Source organism: Molothrus ater, chromosome 24, assembly GCF_012460135.2.
Source record: "Molothrus ater isolate BHLD 08-10-18 breed brown headed cowbird chromosome 24, BPBGC_Mater_1.1, whole genome shotgun sequence".
In the NCBI taxonomy this organism is placed as follows: domain Eukaryota; kingdom Metazoa; phylum Chordata; class Aves; order Passeriformes; family Icteridae; genus Molothrus; species Molothrus ater.
Window position 1 is genome coordinate 4,799,774 of NC_050501.2, and position 19,998 is coordinate 4,819,771.

At 47.2% G+C, this 19,998-nt stretch overlaps 1 protein-coding gene across 3 annotated transcripts in view; it reads left to right on the plus strand.

Annotated features, from left to right (window-relative positions):
- Positions 1–19,998, plus strand: part of CSMD2 (CUB and Sushi multiple domains 2) — a 248,594-nt gene that overhangs the window by 8,667 nt on the left and 219,929 nt on the right. For all 3 annotated transcript variants that reach the window (XM_036396894.2, XM_054517183.1, XM_054517184.1), the window contains one exon: positions 6,064–6,280. In XM_036396894.2, coding sequence (XP_036252787.1) covers positions 6,064–6,280 — 217 coding nt within the window. The remainder of the gene's footprint in view (positions 1–6,063; positions 6,281–19,998) is intronic.

Here is a 19,998-nt window from a genome sequence, read left to right on the forward strand (position 1 = left end):
GCACTGAACAATGGCCACAAGAAATTTTTCCCTATTTAGAGGCAGTGCAAACAATGAGGAGTTGGTGTGGGTGAGTTTGGAGAGCTCTGAGCATTGGGATGTGTGATGGTGTTCACAGGGTCTGAGGATGAGGGAGGAGACGAGGATCTGACTCCGTGTTTCAGAAGGCTGATTTATTATTTTATGATCTATATTACATTCAAACTATACTAAAAGAATAGAAGAAAGGATTTCATCAGAAGGCTGGCTAAGAATAGAATAGGAAGGAATGATAACAAAGGTTTGTGGCTCGGACTCTCTGTCCGAACCAGCTGGGCTGTGATTGGCCATTAATTAGAAACAACCACATGAGCCCAATCCCAGATGCACCTGTTGCATTCCACAGCAGCAGATAACCATTGGTTGCATTTTATTCCTGAGGCCTCTCAGCTTCTCAGGAGGAGCAATCCTAAGGAAAGGATTTTTGATAGAAGATGTCTGCGACAGGGGTGAGGTGAGCAAACCTTGGAGGTGCTGCTGGACAAGCAGGGTTTGCCCCTGGTGTTTCAGTGTTTGCCTGTGCATTTCAGTTTTGCTCAGAAAGGTTTTTTTATGTGCCTGTGGTTGTGGAATGGGCTGTAGAACAACAGGGAATAACAGCATTTCTGTGTGAGTAACAGTAACTACAGCAAATGGCAAAACCCCAAACTGCTGCATTAGGGAGGAGGCAGCCATGGATCCTCCATAAATGATGCTGCTGAGAGCAAGGCACTGTGCATGATTTGATATTTGTTCCCACTGAATTGTGCAGTGACCATGCATCAGCGTTTGCTAAATTAGATTTTGTTTCTGCTGAGGAACAAAGTGCAGCGACTTGTATTTCAGGAAGCACTTCAGAGATAAATTCAGTCTCCCTCTCTCTCAAGCATTGCCTGGATAATAACATGGTGTAAACCAACAGCTACAATTCTTCCTTGCTCTACACCCCCCCTGGATCTGGCCTGGGATTGAAGTTTAAGGAATTACAAGTAGGTGGAAGATGATTTTTTTTCCCCACTGGTTTCCTTCGCACTTGTCACGTCAGAGGACGCCTTTGTTTGTTGTTGTTGTTTACCTCCTGGCAGAGGGGGAGGTTTGTAGTGACACATTTTGGATGTTCAGGTTTATCTCAGTCTGGAGCTGCTGGAATTCCCTGTCAGGCAGGGCTGGGAGGGAGCAGCAGCCAGGGCAGCTCATTCCTGGCTTGGAGTGTTGCTTATTTGAAAGGAATAACAAAGATCCTGCTGCTGTGAGTGTTTTCCAGTGGCTGAATCTCCTGTTTTTCCTGCTCAGAACCTGGTGGGGTTGGTCAGTGCGCAGTGACTGTCACACTGCCACCTCTGGGACACTGGGCTGAGCTGGAGCTGCTTCAGGGCCCCTCTAAATCTGCAGTGACTGGCACCAGAATGGTGCTGGCTCATGTGTCGAGATGACTTTGGATTTACAGTGCAAATAAAACCTCCCCCGAGCCTCTGCCTCCACTCCTGGAGCTTGTCCTGTCACAAGAACTCTGCTCTGGAGCACGAGGATGTGGTTCCTGCTCCTGCCTCCCTTCCTTTCTCTTCATGGCAGCCCCACACTGAAGCCTGGGGGTTTGGAGCTCTCCTCTGCTCAGCTGATGTTTATTTTTCACTGCAGTGTCTGGGCACGTTAGGTTTTGTACCGTGTGGATTAAAATGTGTGTTACAAACTGCAGTTCTTCTGTGAGGGTAGTGCAGAGTAAATATTCCATCATTTCCCTGGTGAGGAGGCCAGGGTGAAGCCAGTTAGTCTGGGGATGTTCAGAGAGTGCCTGTTGCACAAAAGGACTCTTGGAAGTGGAGATTTGGTCAAGCCAACGTGTGAAAAAATGGAGAAATTGAGTCACCAGCAGTGAATTACGTTGGTGGTGTCCCAGATAAAGATGTTTTCCCAAAGTGCTGTGGGTTTCCTTAAAGGATTCAATGACCGTGGAGGTGTTTTCCAGCCTAAATGATCCTGTGAAGGTCCTGAATGGTGATCCCCAAAATGATGATGCCCTCAATGGTGATCTCCTAAATGATGATGCCCTAAATGGTGATCCCCTAAATGATGATGCCCTAAATGATGATGCCCTGAATGATGATTCTCTAAATGATGATTCCTGAATGATGATTCCCTGAATGATGATTCCCTAGATGGTGATCCCCCTACATGATGATTCCCTAAATAATGATGCCCTAAATGATGATTCTCTAATTGGTGATCCCCTAAATGATGATTCCCCTAAATGATGATTCTGTAAATGATGATGCCCTAAAGGATGATGCCCTAAAGGATGATTCCCTAAATGATGATTCTGTAAATGGTGATGCCCTAAAGGATGATGCCCTAAATGATGATGCCCTCAGTGGTCCCCTGTCCTTGTCTGAAGTTCCTGCATTAAAGCAGAGCTGAGGGATTCATTTCAGGGACCCACTCCCAGCAAAGCACTCTCCAGAATTGAGAGGAGGTGCTGGCAGAGCCCAGCCTGGCCTCAGCTCTGTTTTTCCTCCATCACAAATGGGACAAATGCCCACAAACCCATCCCTGTGATGAGCCCAGGGGGTCCCACCCTCTGGAATGTCAGCCCATGGAGAAGAGCTGAGGATCTGGAATATCCCCAGGAACACACCTCAGCTGGGGGGGATGATGCAGCATTCTCCTCTCTGGGGGAGGAATTGAAGGTGCCTCGTGTCAGACTTTGGGATGGGAAGAAAGTGCCAGAAATGTTGGGAGAATTGTTCTCTGTCAACCCCAAATGCACCTGGAACTTGCCAGCACAGGCACCGGCGCTGCCCTTTCATATCTTTCTACTTGTTTGTGCTCCTGGGCCAAAGGGATAAAGGGAATTGTTTCTGCAATCTTCACAGGAGAAATTTTGAATTTCAGATAAGGTTTTGTCAGTCAAGGATGAGCTGAACTAACTCAGACCTGGAAGCAAATGATAGAACACATAAATTCCCTCAGCTTCCCGGATTTCTTTCTGTGCCTGATGACTTTTTCCAGCAATGTCCAATATAAATGAAGTTCTCTGCTATTACAGCTATTACAGAATATATTACTGCCCAGTTTGGCAGCTTTTGCAAAGCTGTGCTTTGTTTGCAATAAGCAATTTTCTTTTATCTGTGCCCAGAGCACCTCTGGGTCAACATCGTGAACATGCAAATATTTCAGTAGATTGATTGGATACATCATAAAACTCTGTCTTATTTCCTATTATTTATTTGTTCTTTCAGATAGATTTATGTCCATTTGTGGCACAGGCACTGGCTGTGGAAAGATGGGCTGAGTTTGTGGATTTTGGAGCTTCCATATGACCTTGGAAGTGTTTGGAACATGGAGTCTGTGACCTTGAATTTATTTCCTGAGCTTTGTGCAGCCTTGGTAGCTTTTACACCGTCAGGAAATTGAGAGATACAGCCTCTTTAATTTCCCATTTGCCTTAAATTGTTCTGATGAACTTATGATTAAAATAAAAATGAGCAGGAGGGACAGTTCAATATCCCCCTGCTGCTTATTGAGCGTGGCTGAGGTTGGAGAAAGGATTCGACTGAATTGGAGAACACAGCTCGTGGAACTTTGGTTCTTAAACCAAACTGGGCTTCATTTTACTCCTCTGTGATCACAGGAATATTCCCACTCCTGTGCAGCTTTCTGGCACTGAGCTTTTCCAGTGAACTCCCCAAAAGAAATGGAGCCCAAGTGGAGGAGGGAGGCGGATTTGTCTCTTATGTAGTGACAAAAAGCCAGGTGCTACAGAAATGCAAAATACTCCAGGCAAGGAATCCTGTGCCTCCCTCACTTTAATCCCCGGTGGATTGTAGGGCTGTCCTGCCTCTCATTGATCCAATAAACGTGCTACAAAAAGATTCCCTGGGTAGTAAATAGGATGGGCTGTCTTAGATTCATAAAACTCTGTCTTGCAGGGAGAAGTTCCACGGAGCGTTTTTTGCACCCAAAGTAGGTCAATCTAATTATAATTGCCTTTAATGAGCACCACTCTGCAGCTCTGTACCTGTAGCTGCTTGGCACTCAGAAGTGCAAATGCCTTTGAGAGAAAAAAAAAAAAAAAAAGCAGGGGGAAAAAAAAAAAAAGGCAAGGAGAAATCAAAGAAGTAATTTCTACTCTAATGCATTTTGACTTGAAAGCCTCTGTTCCCATCAGCAGGGTAAACAATCCAGCATGGGTGGGAAAAGCTGGAGCAGCAGCTCAGGGGATAAAGGTGAAACTCAGCTTTTGGGCCATGAGATTGACCCTTCCAGCTCTGGCTGGAATTGGGCTTTGTGTGCAGGAATTCTTCCATTAAAGCAGGGAGGGTTGGAGCAGTTTGGAGGGAGCTCTTTGTGCCTCCAGAGATATCCAGGGACAGCAGCAGTGAAGGGAGAGGAAAAGGCTGAGGGGAATTTGTCATTTAGGCTGTTCCCAAAACACATTCATGTACCTGTGTCCCCAGAGAGAATAAAATCTCATCTGTCCTGTAAAGGTACATGGTGGCTCTTTATCTTTGGGATGCAGTGTTCCCAGGTACTGCCTTGGGCAGGGGAGATGGATTTGAGTGAGGTTTGAGGTGTTTCACTGGTGCTGCAGGAGGGGGTTTTGTTCTCCGCAGCTGTGCAGCAGCTCCTCAGAAATACTGACTGAAGATGTTCTGTGTGTGGAGGCAGAATGAGGAGCACAAACCTGTCAGAGCTGGCTGAGAGGAACCAGCAGCCCCCCAGGGCAGGGTCTGGCCACTGATTTCTCCCCCGTGTGCCCCCATCAGGTCTGACAGGGGTGTGAGCGCTGCTGCTGCTGTTTTTTTGTTCCAGTGAGCCATTCCCAGAATCATTACGTGATCAGGGTTGGAGGGCACCTTACAGGATGGTTTGGTCAAACCTTGCACTGTGTCCTGCTCTTTTTGGTGTCAGGTTTGTGGCTCACCTTTGGCCATGCAGATTTCAGGCAGCCTTGGCCAGGCAGGCTCAGCCTGGCCCTCCTTGGGGTCCCTTCTGCTTCCTCAGGGTGAGGGGGGGATGTGGCACTGCCTGCACACTCAGCCCTTCTTTGCCTCCAGGTGGGACTGGGGGAGAAGGGACAGCTCTGGCATTGTCCTGGAACTGGGGGAGAAAGGGACAGCTCTGGCATTGTCCTGGAACTGGGGGAGAAGGGGACACTCGGCTCTGGCGTTGTCCCTGGAATTGGGGAAAAAGGAGACACTCAGCTGTGGCATTGTCCCTGGAATTGTCCCTGGAATTGGGGGAGAAGGAGAGAATCAGTTGTGGCATTGTCCTGAAATTGGGGGAGAAGGAGAGAATCAGCTCTGGAGTTGTCCCTGGAATTGGGGGAGAAGGGGACACTCAGCTCTGGGATTGTCCCTGGAATTGTCCCTGGATTTGGGGGAGAAATACACAGTCACCTCTGGAGTTGTCCCTGGAATTGGGGGAGAAGGGGACACTCACTCAGCTCTGTCATTGTCCCTGGAATTGGGGAAAAAGGGGACAGTGAGCTCTGTCATTGTCCCTGGAATTGGGGGAGAAGGGGACACTCACTCAGCTCTGTCATTGTCCCTGGAATTGTCCCTGGAATTGGGGAAAAAGGGGACAGTGAGCTCTGTCATTGTCCCTGGAATTGGGGGGAGAAGGGGACACTCACTCAGCTCTGTCATTGTCCCTGTGCTGTGCCCCAGCAGGGCCTGGCACCTGGCACCTGGCACCTGGCAGGGTGCAATCCCAAACGCACAGGGTGGGATGGGAGAGCTCTGGGGTCTGTGCTGGGCTGGGGAGGGGTGGCTGAGGAAGGAGCTGTCCCCAGGGCCAGGCAGCAGCTGTGGATCCAGCTGTGCTCACAGCTGTGCTCTGTGGGGAGCAGGGCCCAGGGTGTGCCTGGGGCTTTGGGCTCCACATCCCTGCTCCCCCCCTCTGCCAAAACTTCATCCTCAGATTTTCCTTTTCTCTGTTTCTCCTGCTGGGAAGAGCCCTGTGTGCTCTGTTGGGATGCTGAGGACATTCAATGCTCACCTCTGACTTTGTGCTTTTGTTTTTTGTTTTTTTTTTCTCTCTTGGCAGCCCAGAACTGCAGTCACACATTGCAGGGCCCAAACGGGACAATACAGAGCCCAGGCTTTCCCTATGGATACCCCAATTATGCAAACTGCACGTGGACAATCACTGCTGAGGAGCAGAACAGGATACAGCTCGTTTTCCAGTCCTTTGCACTAGAGGAAGACTTTGATGTATTATCCATCTACGATGGGCTGCCTGAGCAGGGGAATCTGAGAACGAGGTACAGTTCTTCATTACAGTGATGTTTATAAACATCTTCCCCCCCTTCCTGCCACTGGGATTAAATCTGCCCTTGGATTGTTTATGCTGCAATAAACTGGGAGTGTTTCTCCATGAGCAGTTCTTACAGTTGTTTTGATTTCTTAGCTCTTGATAAGGCTTGAAATGTTTCTCTGAACTCCTGACAGTAATGATTTAGCAAGGCTCGTCCCAGACATCCAGAGGAGTTAATTAGGAAATGGAGAGGAGGGAAGCAGAGTTAATGTGCACAGAGCTTCCCTCAGTCCAAAGGAGACTCCTGGAGCAGGAGGATGGACTGTGGGGTTCAGTGACAGCTCTGCCAAAGCCTTGGTGGGTTTTGCCCCAAAATCTGGGCTGTTCCTTAACCCCCAGTCCATCCAGCAGCAGGACAGGGCTGCATTCCCTCCCATTGTTGGATCTCCAGGGGTTAGAAGGGTTCAATAATCCAGTTTAGTTGTTCTAGGAAAATTCATCCACAAACACCAGAGGGTTGTGTCCAAAAAGGAGACAGAGGAGTCCTGGAACTTTATTCCAATCAAGGGAGAGGCCATGGGGCATTGCCCTGGGGTCTCCCCAATTTTTGGAGGGCGCAGCCTCCTTTTTATCCCAGTTTCCCAGCTGCATTTCCCTTCTCTCTTTCCCCATTTTCTGAGGTACTTGAGAGGTTCAGACTCCCCAGAACACCTGATCCCAAAGATTCCCCTCTAATGTACAACCCTCCCTTTGAATTTTTAATTCTTATGGAATTTAGGGCTTTTTCTTCCCCATTGTTTCTTTCACCTTTCAATGTCCAATTTAATTTCTCAGCAAACCTAAAGTTTATTTGTAAAATCAAATCTCTTTTTCCATTCACCCATCAGTGGAATCCTTCCCATTGTTTTATCTCCCAGTGCTGGTTTGATCTCCCAGCAGCCCCACAGCTGGTTTGGAAAGACAAATCCACTGTTCCTCTCAATAGGAAAACTCCCCATGGCATTTCCAGTGAGGCTTCCAGTGTTAAAAAAAGTTTATTTTGCTGGGTTGCTGTGGCAGCAGATGCTCTGGGAGGTGTCAGTTGTGATCTCAGCCCTCTCAGCTGGGGACACCCCTGGAGGTGCTGGTGGCAGCTCCAGCCTGACACTGATGCATTCAAAAACTCAGGGAGCAATGGCAGCATCCGGGCTCTGAATCCCTGGAATTCTGAATCCAGAATTCTGCAGCCCTGGAAATGGATTTTCCTTCAAAGCCCCCGAGTTCAGGACAAATCCGTTGACCTCAGTGTCTCGCCTGACCCGAGTGGAACATCTGAGCTGCACCCTGGTGGAAATCAGCTCTTTATGTAGATTATTTCAGTTATGCAAATAAATCATCTCCTCATTTGGCAACTGTGCTTGAGAATCACTTTAATTATGGGACCTGGGTGTTTAATCAGGAGGTTCAGCGCTTTGCTTTGGGGATAATGGAAAGGTGGAAAATTTGGGGGTAAAATCCAGCTTAGGAAACTTTGCGTGGTGAGAAGTTAATGCTGCTCTGAGATCCTCACTAGAATATTCCGGTTGTAAATAAAAGTAGCAGAAAGGAACCTCCCAAGTGTGAGCTGGGGATCTGTGGCCCTGCACTGGAAGAGGGTGAGGAGGCAGAAAATGTTCCCCCTCTGCCTTCCTGGTGAAATTCAGGTGCAGCTTGGGCAGGTGAATGGGAGCTGGGGGTGGAACCAGCAGCAAAATCCACCTGGGAATGTTCCAGCTCTGAGCTCAGGAAAGGGAGTGTGTTTAGGGCTGGAAAGGGGAGTAAAAGGGGGAGATAAAGAGGAGGATTTCTAGAGGCCTGAAAGCACTTGGGGAGGGCTCAGCAAAGATGAACTGCTGCATGGTGGATATTTGATTTCTTCCCTTGGACATTTCTGGAGTAGTCATTTCTAAACCTGGAGTTGGCTCCTTTGGGCTGTTTCATGTCTCATCTCTTTGTTCCCCAATTCCAGTGTTTGGACAAGGCTCTGATGCACAGGGTGGGATTGTTGGGGTGTCCCCTGATCCTTGTGGGTCCCTTCCACCTCAGGAGGCCCCAGGTGTTTTTTTTATTATTACATCAATCTCACCTCATTAAACTCTTAACTGTTGCCTAACACTGGGTTACTTTTTTCTCCCTCTTTCTCCCTTTTTTTTCTTTCTCGTGCCCATCAATTTTGCTTTTTTTTTTCCTGCCTGCTCTCCAAATGTTCTCCATTCATCACTGAGGTGCAGCCCTGAAGATGGATGGCCACGTGTCACTCATCAGAGCTCGCCCAAAATGAGCTGTGAGCAAGGGGAAAAGAAGGGACAACAGGATTTCTTTGCTTCTTTCCCCTCCCTAACTTCTATTTTTGAGCATCCCCCATTCATTTGAGGTCCTTCCCAACCCAGCCCATTCCAGGATTTCCTGGGAAGGGGTTAATGTTGTGTTCATCATGTGCTGGCAAACACCCTCTTGTCTTGCAATTTAATGTGGTGTGAAGGTTCCCTAATAGAATAAGAGCAGCCCTAATCCAATGAGGCATTTGCTAATAAACAGCTTTACTGGATATTAGGGAATTTGCCTTGCGTGTTTGTGATGAGGACGTGAATATTAAATGGCTTTCAGTGCCTTAATTTAGACATCCAGGGCTGTTGTCATCTCTCAGTGCCATGACTTTGCTTTGTTTGCTAAAATCAGAGCTCCTTTCCAAGGCTTTGCTATTTCAGCTTCTCTGGAATCATTGGGTTTTTAGAATCCTGCAGTGGGTTGGGTTGGAAGGGAACTCAATTCCATCTCATTCCATCCTCTGCCATGGCCAGGGACCTTCCACTGTCCCAGGCTGCTCCAACCTGGCCTTGGACACTTCAGGGATCCAGGGGCAGCCACAGCTTCCGTGGGCAACCTGTGCCCACAGAAGGGAAGGATTTTTCCCACAGGGAAGGATTTTTTCCTTCTATATAACCTAAACTTCCCTTTTTTTTTCCTCAGTTGGAACCCTTTTTTCAGTTGGAACCTTCCTCCTTGTCCACTGGAATTTTCCCAGCTCCTGGCTTTCAGCAGGAACCACTGTGGGGGAATTTTCTGTGAAACCCGAGAGCTGTATTATATCATTGTAACTCTTATATTAATAATAATTCTATTTGGTGGCTGCAGAGTTTTCTCTTCCTTGATGAGGGACATCAAGATTTTGCTTCCTGTCCAGGACTTCCCCTTCTCTTGAGCTCATTACACCAGACCAGACTCTTCCCAAATCCTCTTCCTCCAAGTTCCCAGCTGCTGTGGGATCAGGGATCCTGTGGAGGCGTGCAGTTATTCCAGAACATTCTTTGCCCGGTTCCCTTTGTGCCCTGTGATTGTGGCATTGTTCCCAGGTCGCTCCAATCAGGTTCCCTTCCTGATTGCCTTCCCACTGTGCTGGGCTCAGAAACTCAGCACAGACCTGACTACAATTTGAATTCTTGGGGTTATTTATGGCTCTGAGATTGCTGTGGGATTCGGGAGAGGCTCTGCCCCTCTTTGTGTCAGGCTCTTGATCCACGACATCCCCAGAGTGGGCAACCACAGAACCACGTGGCTTCCCCCAGCTTTTTCATCTGCCAGTAATTTGCAGGACCCCTTTAATGTGAGAATCTTAAATCACTTGCAAATTCCCTGATTTGAAGCTTCAGGCTTGTCCTCAGATCCAAGGAAAACACATTTACAGTCTCCCTGCGCGCTGGTCGTTCTGGCTCCCTGTGAGACCTGCTGAATTTACACTCCAAATGGAAGTGGTCAGCTTAGAAAATCCGATTTTTTTTTTTTTTTTTTTTTTCCTTCCAGAGATGTTCAAAAAAGCCCAGGGGACAGAACATGGGATGTTTCTACCAGCAGAGACTCCTCACTTGTGAGTGTGCTGAGCAATGCTGGGGTTTCTCAGGCTCTCCCAACCCCTGGGCTTCCCTTCCCACCTGTTGTGGGCAGGGAATTGTGTCATCCTCTGGTCTCTTCCCTGTTCAAACAAAACATTTCAGTGATGCTGAGTTTTATTTGCTTGAGAAAACATTTGTTGGAGGCTCTGCATGCAGAGTTAAAAACTCCCAGGGCCTCGCAGTGCCAGCCACATTTCCACGGGCATCGCTGGGAGGAACAACAAATTCCAATTTATTGACACATCTGGGAGGAACCCGCCTGTTCTGAGGAGGGTTCTGCAGAAATTCCTGTTCCTGCAGGGTGGGCAGGGTCTGGGGGAACGTTTGCAGTCATTATTGCAATGGGGTTCAGCAAGAGCCTGAATGAGGGATGTGGGACTCCAGGTGTCTCTCCAAAATGCAGTTTATTGTATCCAAAATGCAGTTTATTGTATCCAAGAGTTACAGCAGTCCAGGGTTGTGGGTGACAGAGCTGTGCCCACAGCTGTCAGCTCCAGCTGCAGGCAGCCCTGGAGACCCTTTGGTTTAGGTTACAATGCATTATAGACTGTTCTTTTGGTCACAATGCATTCTATACTTTTCTTTTGGTTACAATGCATTCTATACTTTCTTTGCTGAACATCTCAATACAGCAGAACCAATCAATACCTGAACTTTTATCTACAGCCTATCATAACTGCTGTAATTACCATATTCATGTCACTGTTCTCCAATCACTAACAGTCAGTACATTACAGTTTAAGCCAGAAGTTGTTTTCGGTTTTCTTGCGGTGGAAAATTCTGAGAGCTTTTTTCTCCTTCCTTGTTTGCCTGTGCTCTCTTTCTGCTTGGTAAAAACATCTTCTTGTTTGGGGTGGGTTTATCCTTTGCTCTAAGCCATAAAAACCCCTCATAATAACTCACACACCCTTTGCCTCCTTGGTTATCCAGTCAGACTGGCTCAGCAATTCTTTTCTTCTATACCAAAACTTGCTTCCATCTCTATTCCTTCATCAGATTCTACATTTAAAAATCTTTCTGCTAAGCACACATATCTGTGAGACTTTCTTGTCAAACTTTCATCCTTCCCAACAGGGTTCTGTGCAAACCCTGCTGCTGGCACAGGGCCCTGCTTCCCTTGCAGCTCACGTCCCACAGCTCCCAGTGTCTCCTCAAGCTGCTCCCAGCTCCTCATCCCTCTTCCCTGACAAGTGGCTGAAGAGTGAGGAGAGGGACTGCCATCAATCTGCTGTGTGATTCAGAATTCAGAACCACCTCTTGGGCCATATTTAATTGACTGAAAGCTGAAGGATTTGGTTTGAACTCTGGGAATGATGTGATCCTTGTGATAAGAGCGGAGTTATCTCCGGGCTGACCTAATTACAGCTGCAGCAGGAATTACCTGCACCTTGCATGTTTCTCTTGATAACCTTTTAATTACTCTTTGAAAAAGCAGCCTGGGTGACTTGTACTTAATTACCAATCAAGAGCACAAAGCTTTTGATCTTAAAAACAGCAAAAGGGAGGAGGAGAGGAAGGGACAAAAAGGGAAGAGGAGAGGAAGGGACAAAAAGGGAGGAGAGAGTTCTCCCAGTGTTCCTGTGGCTTGCGGAGATGCAAATTTGGGGTGAAATGGCATCCTGGGGTTCAGTTCTGGTAAAGAAAAAATCCTGGGGTTCTGTCCTGGTAAAGAAAAAATCCCGGGTTCTGTCATGGTAAAGAAAAAAAAATCCAGGAGTTGCATTCTGGTAAAGAAAAAATTCTGGGGTTCAGTTCTCGTACAAGAAAGAAAATTCTGGGGTTCAATCCTGGTAGAGAAAAAATCTTGGGTTCTGTCATGGTAAAGAAAAAAAATCCAGGAGTTGCATTCTGGTAAAGAAAAAATTCTGGGGTTCAGTTCTGGTAAAAAAAAGAAAATTCTGGGGTTCAATTCTGGTAAAGAAAAAATCCTGGGGTTCAATTCTGGTGAAGAAAAAAATCCTGGAGTTCAATTCTGGTAAAGAAAAAATCCTGGGGTTCAGTTCTGGTTAAAAAAAAAAAAATCCTGGGGTTGAATCCTGGTAAAGAAAAAATCCTGGGGTTCAATCCTGGTAAAGAAAAAATCCTGGAGTTCAATTCTGGTAAAGAAAAAAGTCCTGGTAAAGAAATTCCTGGAAAACCAGCATTTGTCAGCTGGGAATGCACAGAGCTGGTGTCTGGAGTTTGTGTTGAGTCACCTCTGGTCCGGTGCAATGTTCCTCTGTCACTGCCTCACGTCTCCAAGGTGACTACAGTTCTTTTTGCTCAGGAGAAGGATAAATAAGGCAGAGGGCCAGCTAAATCCTTTGTCACCTCCAGTAAACATCGCAGCCCCACCTCCCGCTCCCCCTCAGCAGCGCCTTTTGTCGCTTCCCGTTAACTCCATGGGAAAAGAAACGCCACAAAACCCCACTTAAATTTATGTTCTCTGCTGTGTAGGATAAAATCCACTTTATTTGTGTTTTTTCTCTCTGGGAAAGAGCCGTGTTTAAGGTGCTCCAGCAGCTGCAGGACCCTTCAGCAGTGTCCCTGCTTTGTTGTGAGGAAGTGCTGAGTGTTTAAACTCTGTCTGCGGGATAATTGATGGAACTGGAGCTGGGAGTCTGGGAGGAGAGGTAATGGAGTTAATGCAACTGCAGCAGGGCTCTGCAATTTCAGTGCAGTTTTTCCATATTTATTAGCAGAGGGTGCATCAGGAGGAGTGATAAAAGCAGCTGATTCAATCAGAGTGGGAGCTTTTCCCCTGGCACTGTGGGGAATGTTGTAGGCTCAGGAGGAGCCTTGGCAGGGATATTTTGGCAGCCTCTTCAGAGATGGGGATGGAGAGGTTTTGTCCTGGTTTAGGGGTTAAAGGAGCTGCTCACACCTCTGAGGTGAGACACACAGGCAGGGTCTCTGAAGATGTTCCTTAATAATTATTATAATATATATAGTATAATATATATTTTTTAATATATGGCTATAGATATAGATACAGATATAGATATATATATAGAGAGATATATAGAGATATATAGATATATATAATTATAATTATAATATGATAATTATATTATTATATATTATATAATATATAATAATATAATTATTATAATATGCACTATAATATAATATCATATCATATCATATCATATATCATATAATATGATATGATATAATATAATATGATATAATATAATATGATATAATATGTAGCATAATATATAAGTATATATGTAATGCACAATATATTATCATAATTATAATAATATTATAATTATTGTATTATTACATATTAATACATCTATAATATATATGTATATATTAATACATATATAAAATACATATTTTGTAATGTAATTATTATGATATATAACATAATAATATCTTTATTATAAAAATTATTAGTAGTAATATTAGTATTAGTATGATTATATTTAATAATAATTTTAACCAAATAATGTTTTGGTTAAAATCATTCAGAAGCAGTGTCCCTTTGAGCCCGTGAGCAGGGTGGTGGCACTGCCCTCTGTGGGGTTTGGTGCCAGCGTGGGGAGGGCAGTGCAGCAGAGGCTGTGGGGCACGGGCAGAGCCCTGGGATGTGCTGGGATCCCTCCCAGGAGCAAGGATCAATCCTGCCCAGAGCCCGGGAGCTGCTCTGCTCCCTGGGCAAATCCCTTATCAGCTTTCCCAGCTGTAAAATGACATAATCCCAGAATCACAGGGAGCTGCTGGCCTGACAGCCTCTCCATCCTGCCTTCCTTGCCTTTCAAGCCGTGTCAGAGATTTGTGCCTGCTCTGCAGGCTGTAGGACTCTGCATTCCTGCTCTGCAGGGCTGCTGGGAGCCCTGGCTCTTCCCAACACCTCCACTGTGGCAACGCTTTGCTCCTTGCTCCCCACTTGCCCTGTGTTTAGCAATAAACAAACCTATAAACAGAATAAACACCCCCTGTGATTTCCAGGGCGTTCCAAGAACTTCTTTTTCCCATTTACTCCATTTCACACCCCTGGTGACTTTTCTCTTTTTGCTTTTTTTTTTTTTCTTAATTTTTTTGGGTTTTTTGTTTTTTGAAGAAAGACAGAAATAACCCAAATCTGCCAAGTTCTGAATTGAAGCTGCTGAGCCGTGCTTGGGCTGTATCCAAACTTGCCTTTGTTTACTCAGAATGTCAGCTCGGATTTGCCAGGGGGGTGACTGAGATTTGATGAACTTTTCCTGTGAATTTGTGTTTTTCTTCCTCTTGGTTTGTCATAAGGAGGCTGAGAACAGAGGTGCCACAGTTGGATCTCGTGGAATTGTGGAAGGATTTGGGTGGGAAGGGAATTAAAGCTCATCCCATGGGCAGGGACAGCTCCTCCCAGGGCTGGAGGCAGCTCTGCAGGTGGGGTCTCACCTGAGCAGGGCAGAGGGGACAAAATCCCACTGCAAGTCCCAGGAAATCCTGGACAAACCAGCATGGAAGGGATGTGAGAGAAAGAATAAATCACAGCCTGCTCCGTGGTCTTCTCAGTCCATTGCATTGCATGGAAAATCAAATTTATTGAAATTTGATGCTCAGTACCTGTCCCCAGCCTGAGCCATGAAGGCCTCATATATCTGAGCTGGCTGTGCTGGCTCTGGGCTCTATAAATAACACTTTCCTAGTGGGAATTGACCCAAACCCTGCTTTAAACAAGTGGAGAAATCCATCCAGGCTGGGATTTATGGGCTCTGTCAGTGTCCCCCGAGCCCGTGCTGGTTAATGAAACTTTGTCAGTGTCAGGGGTAAGCAAAGGGCTCCTGGGCCTTGATGGATTGGGCTTGGCTTGGGAAAAGGAGGGAGGTGCAGCTCATTCCTGAGGCTGAGAGCAGTGCTGGATAAAATTCCTGGGAAACTTGGTGGTGTTCATGGCACTGGGAGAGGTTAAGGAGCAGAAAAAAGAAAAAAATGAGGTTTTGTTGCCCTTTGCTTGTTAACTGTCGTGGGAAGAAAAATAAAAGCAGTGAATGTCAGAACCAGTGGATTGTCGTGGTTTGGAATCAGATCTCCAGCAGCTGGGGTGGGATAGAATTGGCCACGTGAGGGAAATGTGAGCAGATCCAAGCACTCCTGTGCAGGTGTTCGTTCTGTGCCTGACTCCCAAACAAAAACAGTTGGGTTCTGAGCACAAATCCCTCCACCAGCTTGGCTAAATCCAACTGGGAGCTGTTCTTGTGTCACTGCAGGATCCTTTTAAGTTGCTTGAGAGTTGATTTTTTTTTTTTTTTGGTTTTTTTTTTTTGGTCCAGAGCATCATTTCAGCCTTGCAGGGCTGCAAATGAAAGGACAACTATCTCAGTGACACCAGTGAGCTGTGCCTGGAGGACAGAGCTGCCTTTTAAGTGTCTGCAGCATTTGGGAGCTGGGAGTGCTCTCAGATCATGCTCTGCTTGTTTTATTGATGATTAATGAGAGCCTTCGTGTCCATGGGCTCTGGAAAAAAGCTGACATCTCGCTGTAATTGTGTTTTTCTTTAATAAATACAGGGGGAAAAAAAAAATCTAACAGAGCCACTGAGGGGGGAAATTCCTGTCCCAGCCAAGCCTGAGGAAATGCCAGGAGAGAGAGAGAGCTGGCTGCTGAGGGGTGGCTGCTACCCACAGCCCCTGGCAATGGGAAATTCTGCAGCAAGGAGAAGGCATGAGGTGTGTGAGAGAGGCTGAGGCAGCAGCACCTGGGCTGGCAGCCCCTCTCAGCATCTCCTCAGCCCAACCTTTCCTGCTCCAGGCCCTTCCTTATCTCGGGGTCTTTCTGGGTCGCTGTGACCCTGAAAATGTTAAAAGTCCCTTTTCCCAGCCTGGTGCTTGAAGAATGAGTCAGAGCTCTTCAGTTCTCGGTCTCAAGGTTGTTTATTGTGTCTTATTTATAAAAAATTTTCTCCTGCCCTGCCGAGGTCCATCCAGCAGGACAGTTCCAGGCACTCTGCCTGCCCCGGGGCAGGGTTATGTCTTTGTACTAAAAACTACGTGTACAATATTTACAATAACTTCATACCTATCACCTGTGTTAGACAGTGAGCTTCTACTCTAAACCAATCCCAAAGTGCCACCATCACAGCAGAAGATGGAGGCCAAGAAGAAGAAGAAGGAGAAAGGCTGGACATGCCCAGATTCCTCCATCTTGCCCCCGAGATTGTTAAAAGTCTTTTCCCAGCCCAAGGGCTTGAAGAATGAGTTGGAGCTCTTCATTTCTCGGTCTCAAGGTTGTTTATTGTTTCTTATCTATAAAAAATTTTCTCCTGCTCTGCCAAGGTCCATCCAGCAGGACAGTTCCAGGCACTTTGCCTGCCCCAGGGCAGGGTTATGTCTTTATACTAAAAACTACCTGTACAATATTTACAATAACTTCCCAATACCTCAGGGATTGCTCCTATCACCTGTGTTAGACAGTGAGCTTCTACTCTAGACCAATCTGTGAGTGCCACCATCACAGCAGAAGATGGAGGCCAAGAAGGAGAAGGAGAAGGAGAAAGGCTGGACATGCCCAGATTCCTCCATCTTGCCTCCTGAACCCCCATACCAAAAACCCCAAAATCTACTTTTCCACCCTGTGATAACTTCACTATCATTCTACCTAAACTCTTGTGGCTTGCTGATCTTCATCTAAGGTTGGTCATTTGCTCCATGGGTCATAATCAAACCCACAGGGGCATTTTGGGCTTCTGAGCCCCCTGGCAGGGGTCCTGGCCATCCTGGACAGCCAGAGGGGTGTCCTGGGTTCCCACACTTCCTGAGCTCTGCAGCACTCCAGGGGCTCCTGGAGGATCCACAGCTGGACAAGCCCTCCAGATGTGCCCCAGGGCTGGGCAGAGGGGCAGCGTCCCCTCCCTCCCACCTGCCCTGCCAGGATCATCACCCCAGGCTGGTGCAGGGGTGCCAGGCTGCTGTCATTCACCCTGCACACAGCAAGGATTGTGCCTCATTTGATGGGAAATTTTCCCTAATAGGTGCCTTTAAATGAAAGGCAGGAAAAAGCTCACCGAGCTCTGGGGTGCTGTAATTTAATGCTGGGTTAAATGACACAATCCAGTGCATTTTCATTAGATGTTCTGAGACACTTCTCCAGCATTTATGCTTTAAAGGCTGCTGGATTGCCAGCTGCAATAACTGTTTTGATTGCAGCCTGAGCTGATGGTGGGCATCCTACCAGAAAAATAATGGGCTGGGCTTTAATTATGGCACCTGCACTCCCCGAGTGCGTCAGCACGGCCCTGCTGCATCCAAGGGATGGCAAAATGTGCAACAGATGGAGCTGAGGGGGGCTTGGAACAGGCCTGGGGGGTGTTGGGGTTTGGGGGGAAAAAGAAATGTTCAGGTGTGGCTTGAAGCTGCTGAGCAGAGCAGCCAGGGGGGCTCTGGTTGGGCTCAGCCCCTGTCACAGAGGCACTGAGCACTTTGCCATGGGTGCTGCCACACTGGAGGGGGCCAGAGGGGCTGGAGAGATCCAGGGAACGCTGGAAAACTCCTGCTGGAGCTGAGGGGGCTCAGCCTGGAGAAAAGGAGGCTCAGGAGGGTGTAAGAGCCGAAATGAGGGATGTGGGACTCCAGGGGCTCTCCAAAAGGCAGTTTATTGTATCCAAAATGCAGTTTATTGTATCCAAGAGGTTACAGCAGTCCAGGGTTGTGGGTGACAGAGCTGTGCCCACAGCTGTCAGCTCCAGCTGCAGGCAGGCCTGGAGACCTTTTGGTTTTGGTTCCAATGCATTCTATACTTTTCTTTTGGTTCCAATGCATTATAGACTTTTCTTTCCTGAGCATCTCAACACAGCAGAACCAATCTATACCTGAACTTTTATCTACAGCCTATCATAACTGCTGTAATTACCATATTCATGTTACTGTTCTCCAGTCACTAACAGTCAGTACATTACAGTTTAAGGTAGAAGTTGGTTTTCAGTTTTCTTGCATTCTGAGAGCTTTTTTCTCCTTGCCACATTTGCTGCCTTGTTTGCCTGTGCTCTCTTTCTGCTTGGCAAAAACATCTTCTTGTTTGGGGTGGGTTTATCCTTTGCTCTAAGCCATAAAAACCCCTCATAATAACTCACACCCCCTTTGCCTCCTTGGTTATCCAGTCAGACTGGCTCAGCAATTCTTTTCTTCTATACCAAAACTTGCTTCCATCTCTATTCCTTCATCAGATTCTACATTTAAAAATCTTTCTGCTAAGCACACACACATCTGTGAGACTTTCTTGTCAAACTTTCATCCTTCCCAACAGGAGGGAGGGACCTTGTGGCCCTGCTCAGCTCCTGCCAGGAGGGGACAGCCCCAGGTTGGGCTCTGCTCCCAGGGAACAGGGACAGGAGGAGAGGGAATGGCCTCCAGCTGAACCAGGAGAGGTTTAAATTGGATTTTAGGGGAAGCTTCTGCATGGAAAGGGTGGTCAGGCATTGCCCAGGGAGGTTTGGAGGTGTCCAGGTTTGGATGTGGCACCTGGGGACAAAGTGGGGATTGGGCACAGCTTGGATGCTCCTTGGAGGGCTTTTCCAACCTCCCTGATTCTGGGATTCTGGGATTCTGTCCCATGCAGGCTGAGCTTCATGGCAGGTGGGGTTCCTCACCTGTGGAAGGTGCTTCTCACTGCCATCACCTCTCCCAAAACTGATTTTTCCTGTCCTGCTGCAAGCTGGGAGCCAAACCAGGAAGATTTGCAGCATCCATGGCACACCTGAAGCAGAGCACGAGGGATGCAAAGAGAGCAGAGGATTTCTGGGTTGATTTGTTTGGATATATTGATTTTTTGCAAGGGCAAGCTTATCAAGTGGCATTTCTGGCGCTGGCTTCGTTTGGTTCCTCGCTGCAGGAGCAAAATTAAGCCAATGAAAACCACATTGCAGATCTCACACAATCAGCACTGGCTCCGAGCACGTTAAGGGGATAATCACTCAATAATCCATTTGGCTGGAGGTACAGAAGGAATGGAATATGATTATTCCTGCTGTTATTACTGCCCTCACCTCCATAAAAACAAAGGAGTGGAGTTTGCTGCTTCTTTGCCTTGTTAGTTTGTGGGTTTTTTGTGTTGCTGCCCTCAAGATCAGCAATGTCAGAATTGCTGTTTGGTGGGGAGTGATGCCACGTTCTGTCTGCCTTGCCCCTGGTTTAAATCCCTCGGATTTAGGGAGGGAGGCAGGAGAGCAGTTACCAAGCAGGGATTCCTGCCAGCGCTGCCTGTCCTGGGGCTTTGGAACAGCAGAGCTGAGCTTTTGAGCGTGGCCATGGTAAATGATTGTTCTTCAAGGGGATGCTGCCTTGGACAAGGCAAGGACATCAGAGCAGAAGAAAAAAAACCAGCTGTGTGTGTTGGCTGCAGGCTTAAGAGGAGAGAAGTGGCTTTTACTGTGATTCCAGTGAGAAGCAGGAGCAGCTCCAGCTCATTCCCAGGGCAGGAGCAGCCAGGAGGGCTGTGGGGGCAGAGCTGGAGCTGCTGCTCAGGGATTTATTTCCCTGTCTGAAGCAGCATTTCCCGCTTCCTTCTGGCTGAGCTGGCTTTCAGTGGAGCCACCTGTGATGTTCTGTGGGCTGAGGGGATTTTTGGTGGGTGGGGAGCAGGGTTTGCAGGGGGTTTTGTGCCTTCGGTGCTGCTCTGCTGGTTGGGGACACACAAGGGAACCTCTGAGGGTCATTGCTGCTTGGATTTATCAATTTCTAGGGGTTCCCCTGGAAAATGTCTCTCCAGCCAGTGTGGGTTGTGAGAACAAGCTCAGTTTAACAATTTCTAGAGGTTCTCATGGAAATGGTGTCTCCAGCCAGGGTAAGCTCTGAGAACAAGCTCAGTTTAACAATTTGTAGAGGTTCTCATGGAAATTGTGTCTCCAGCC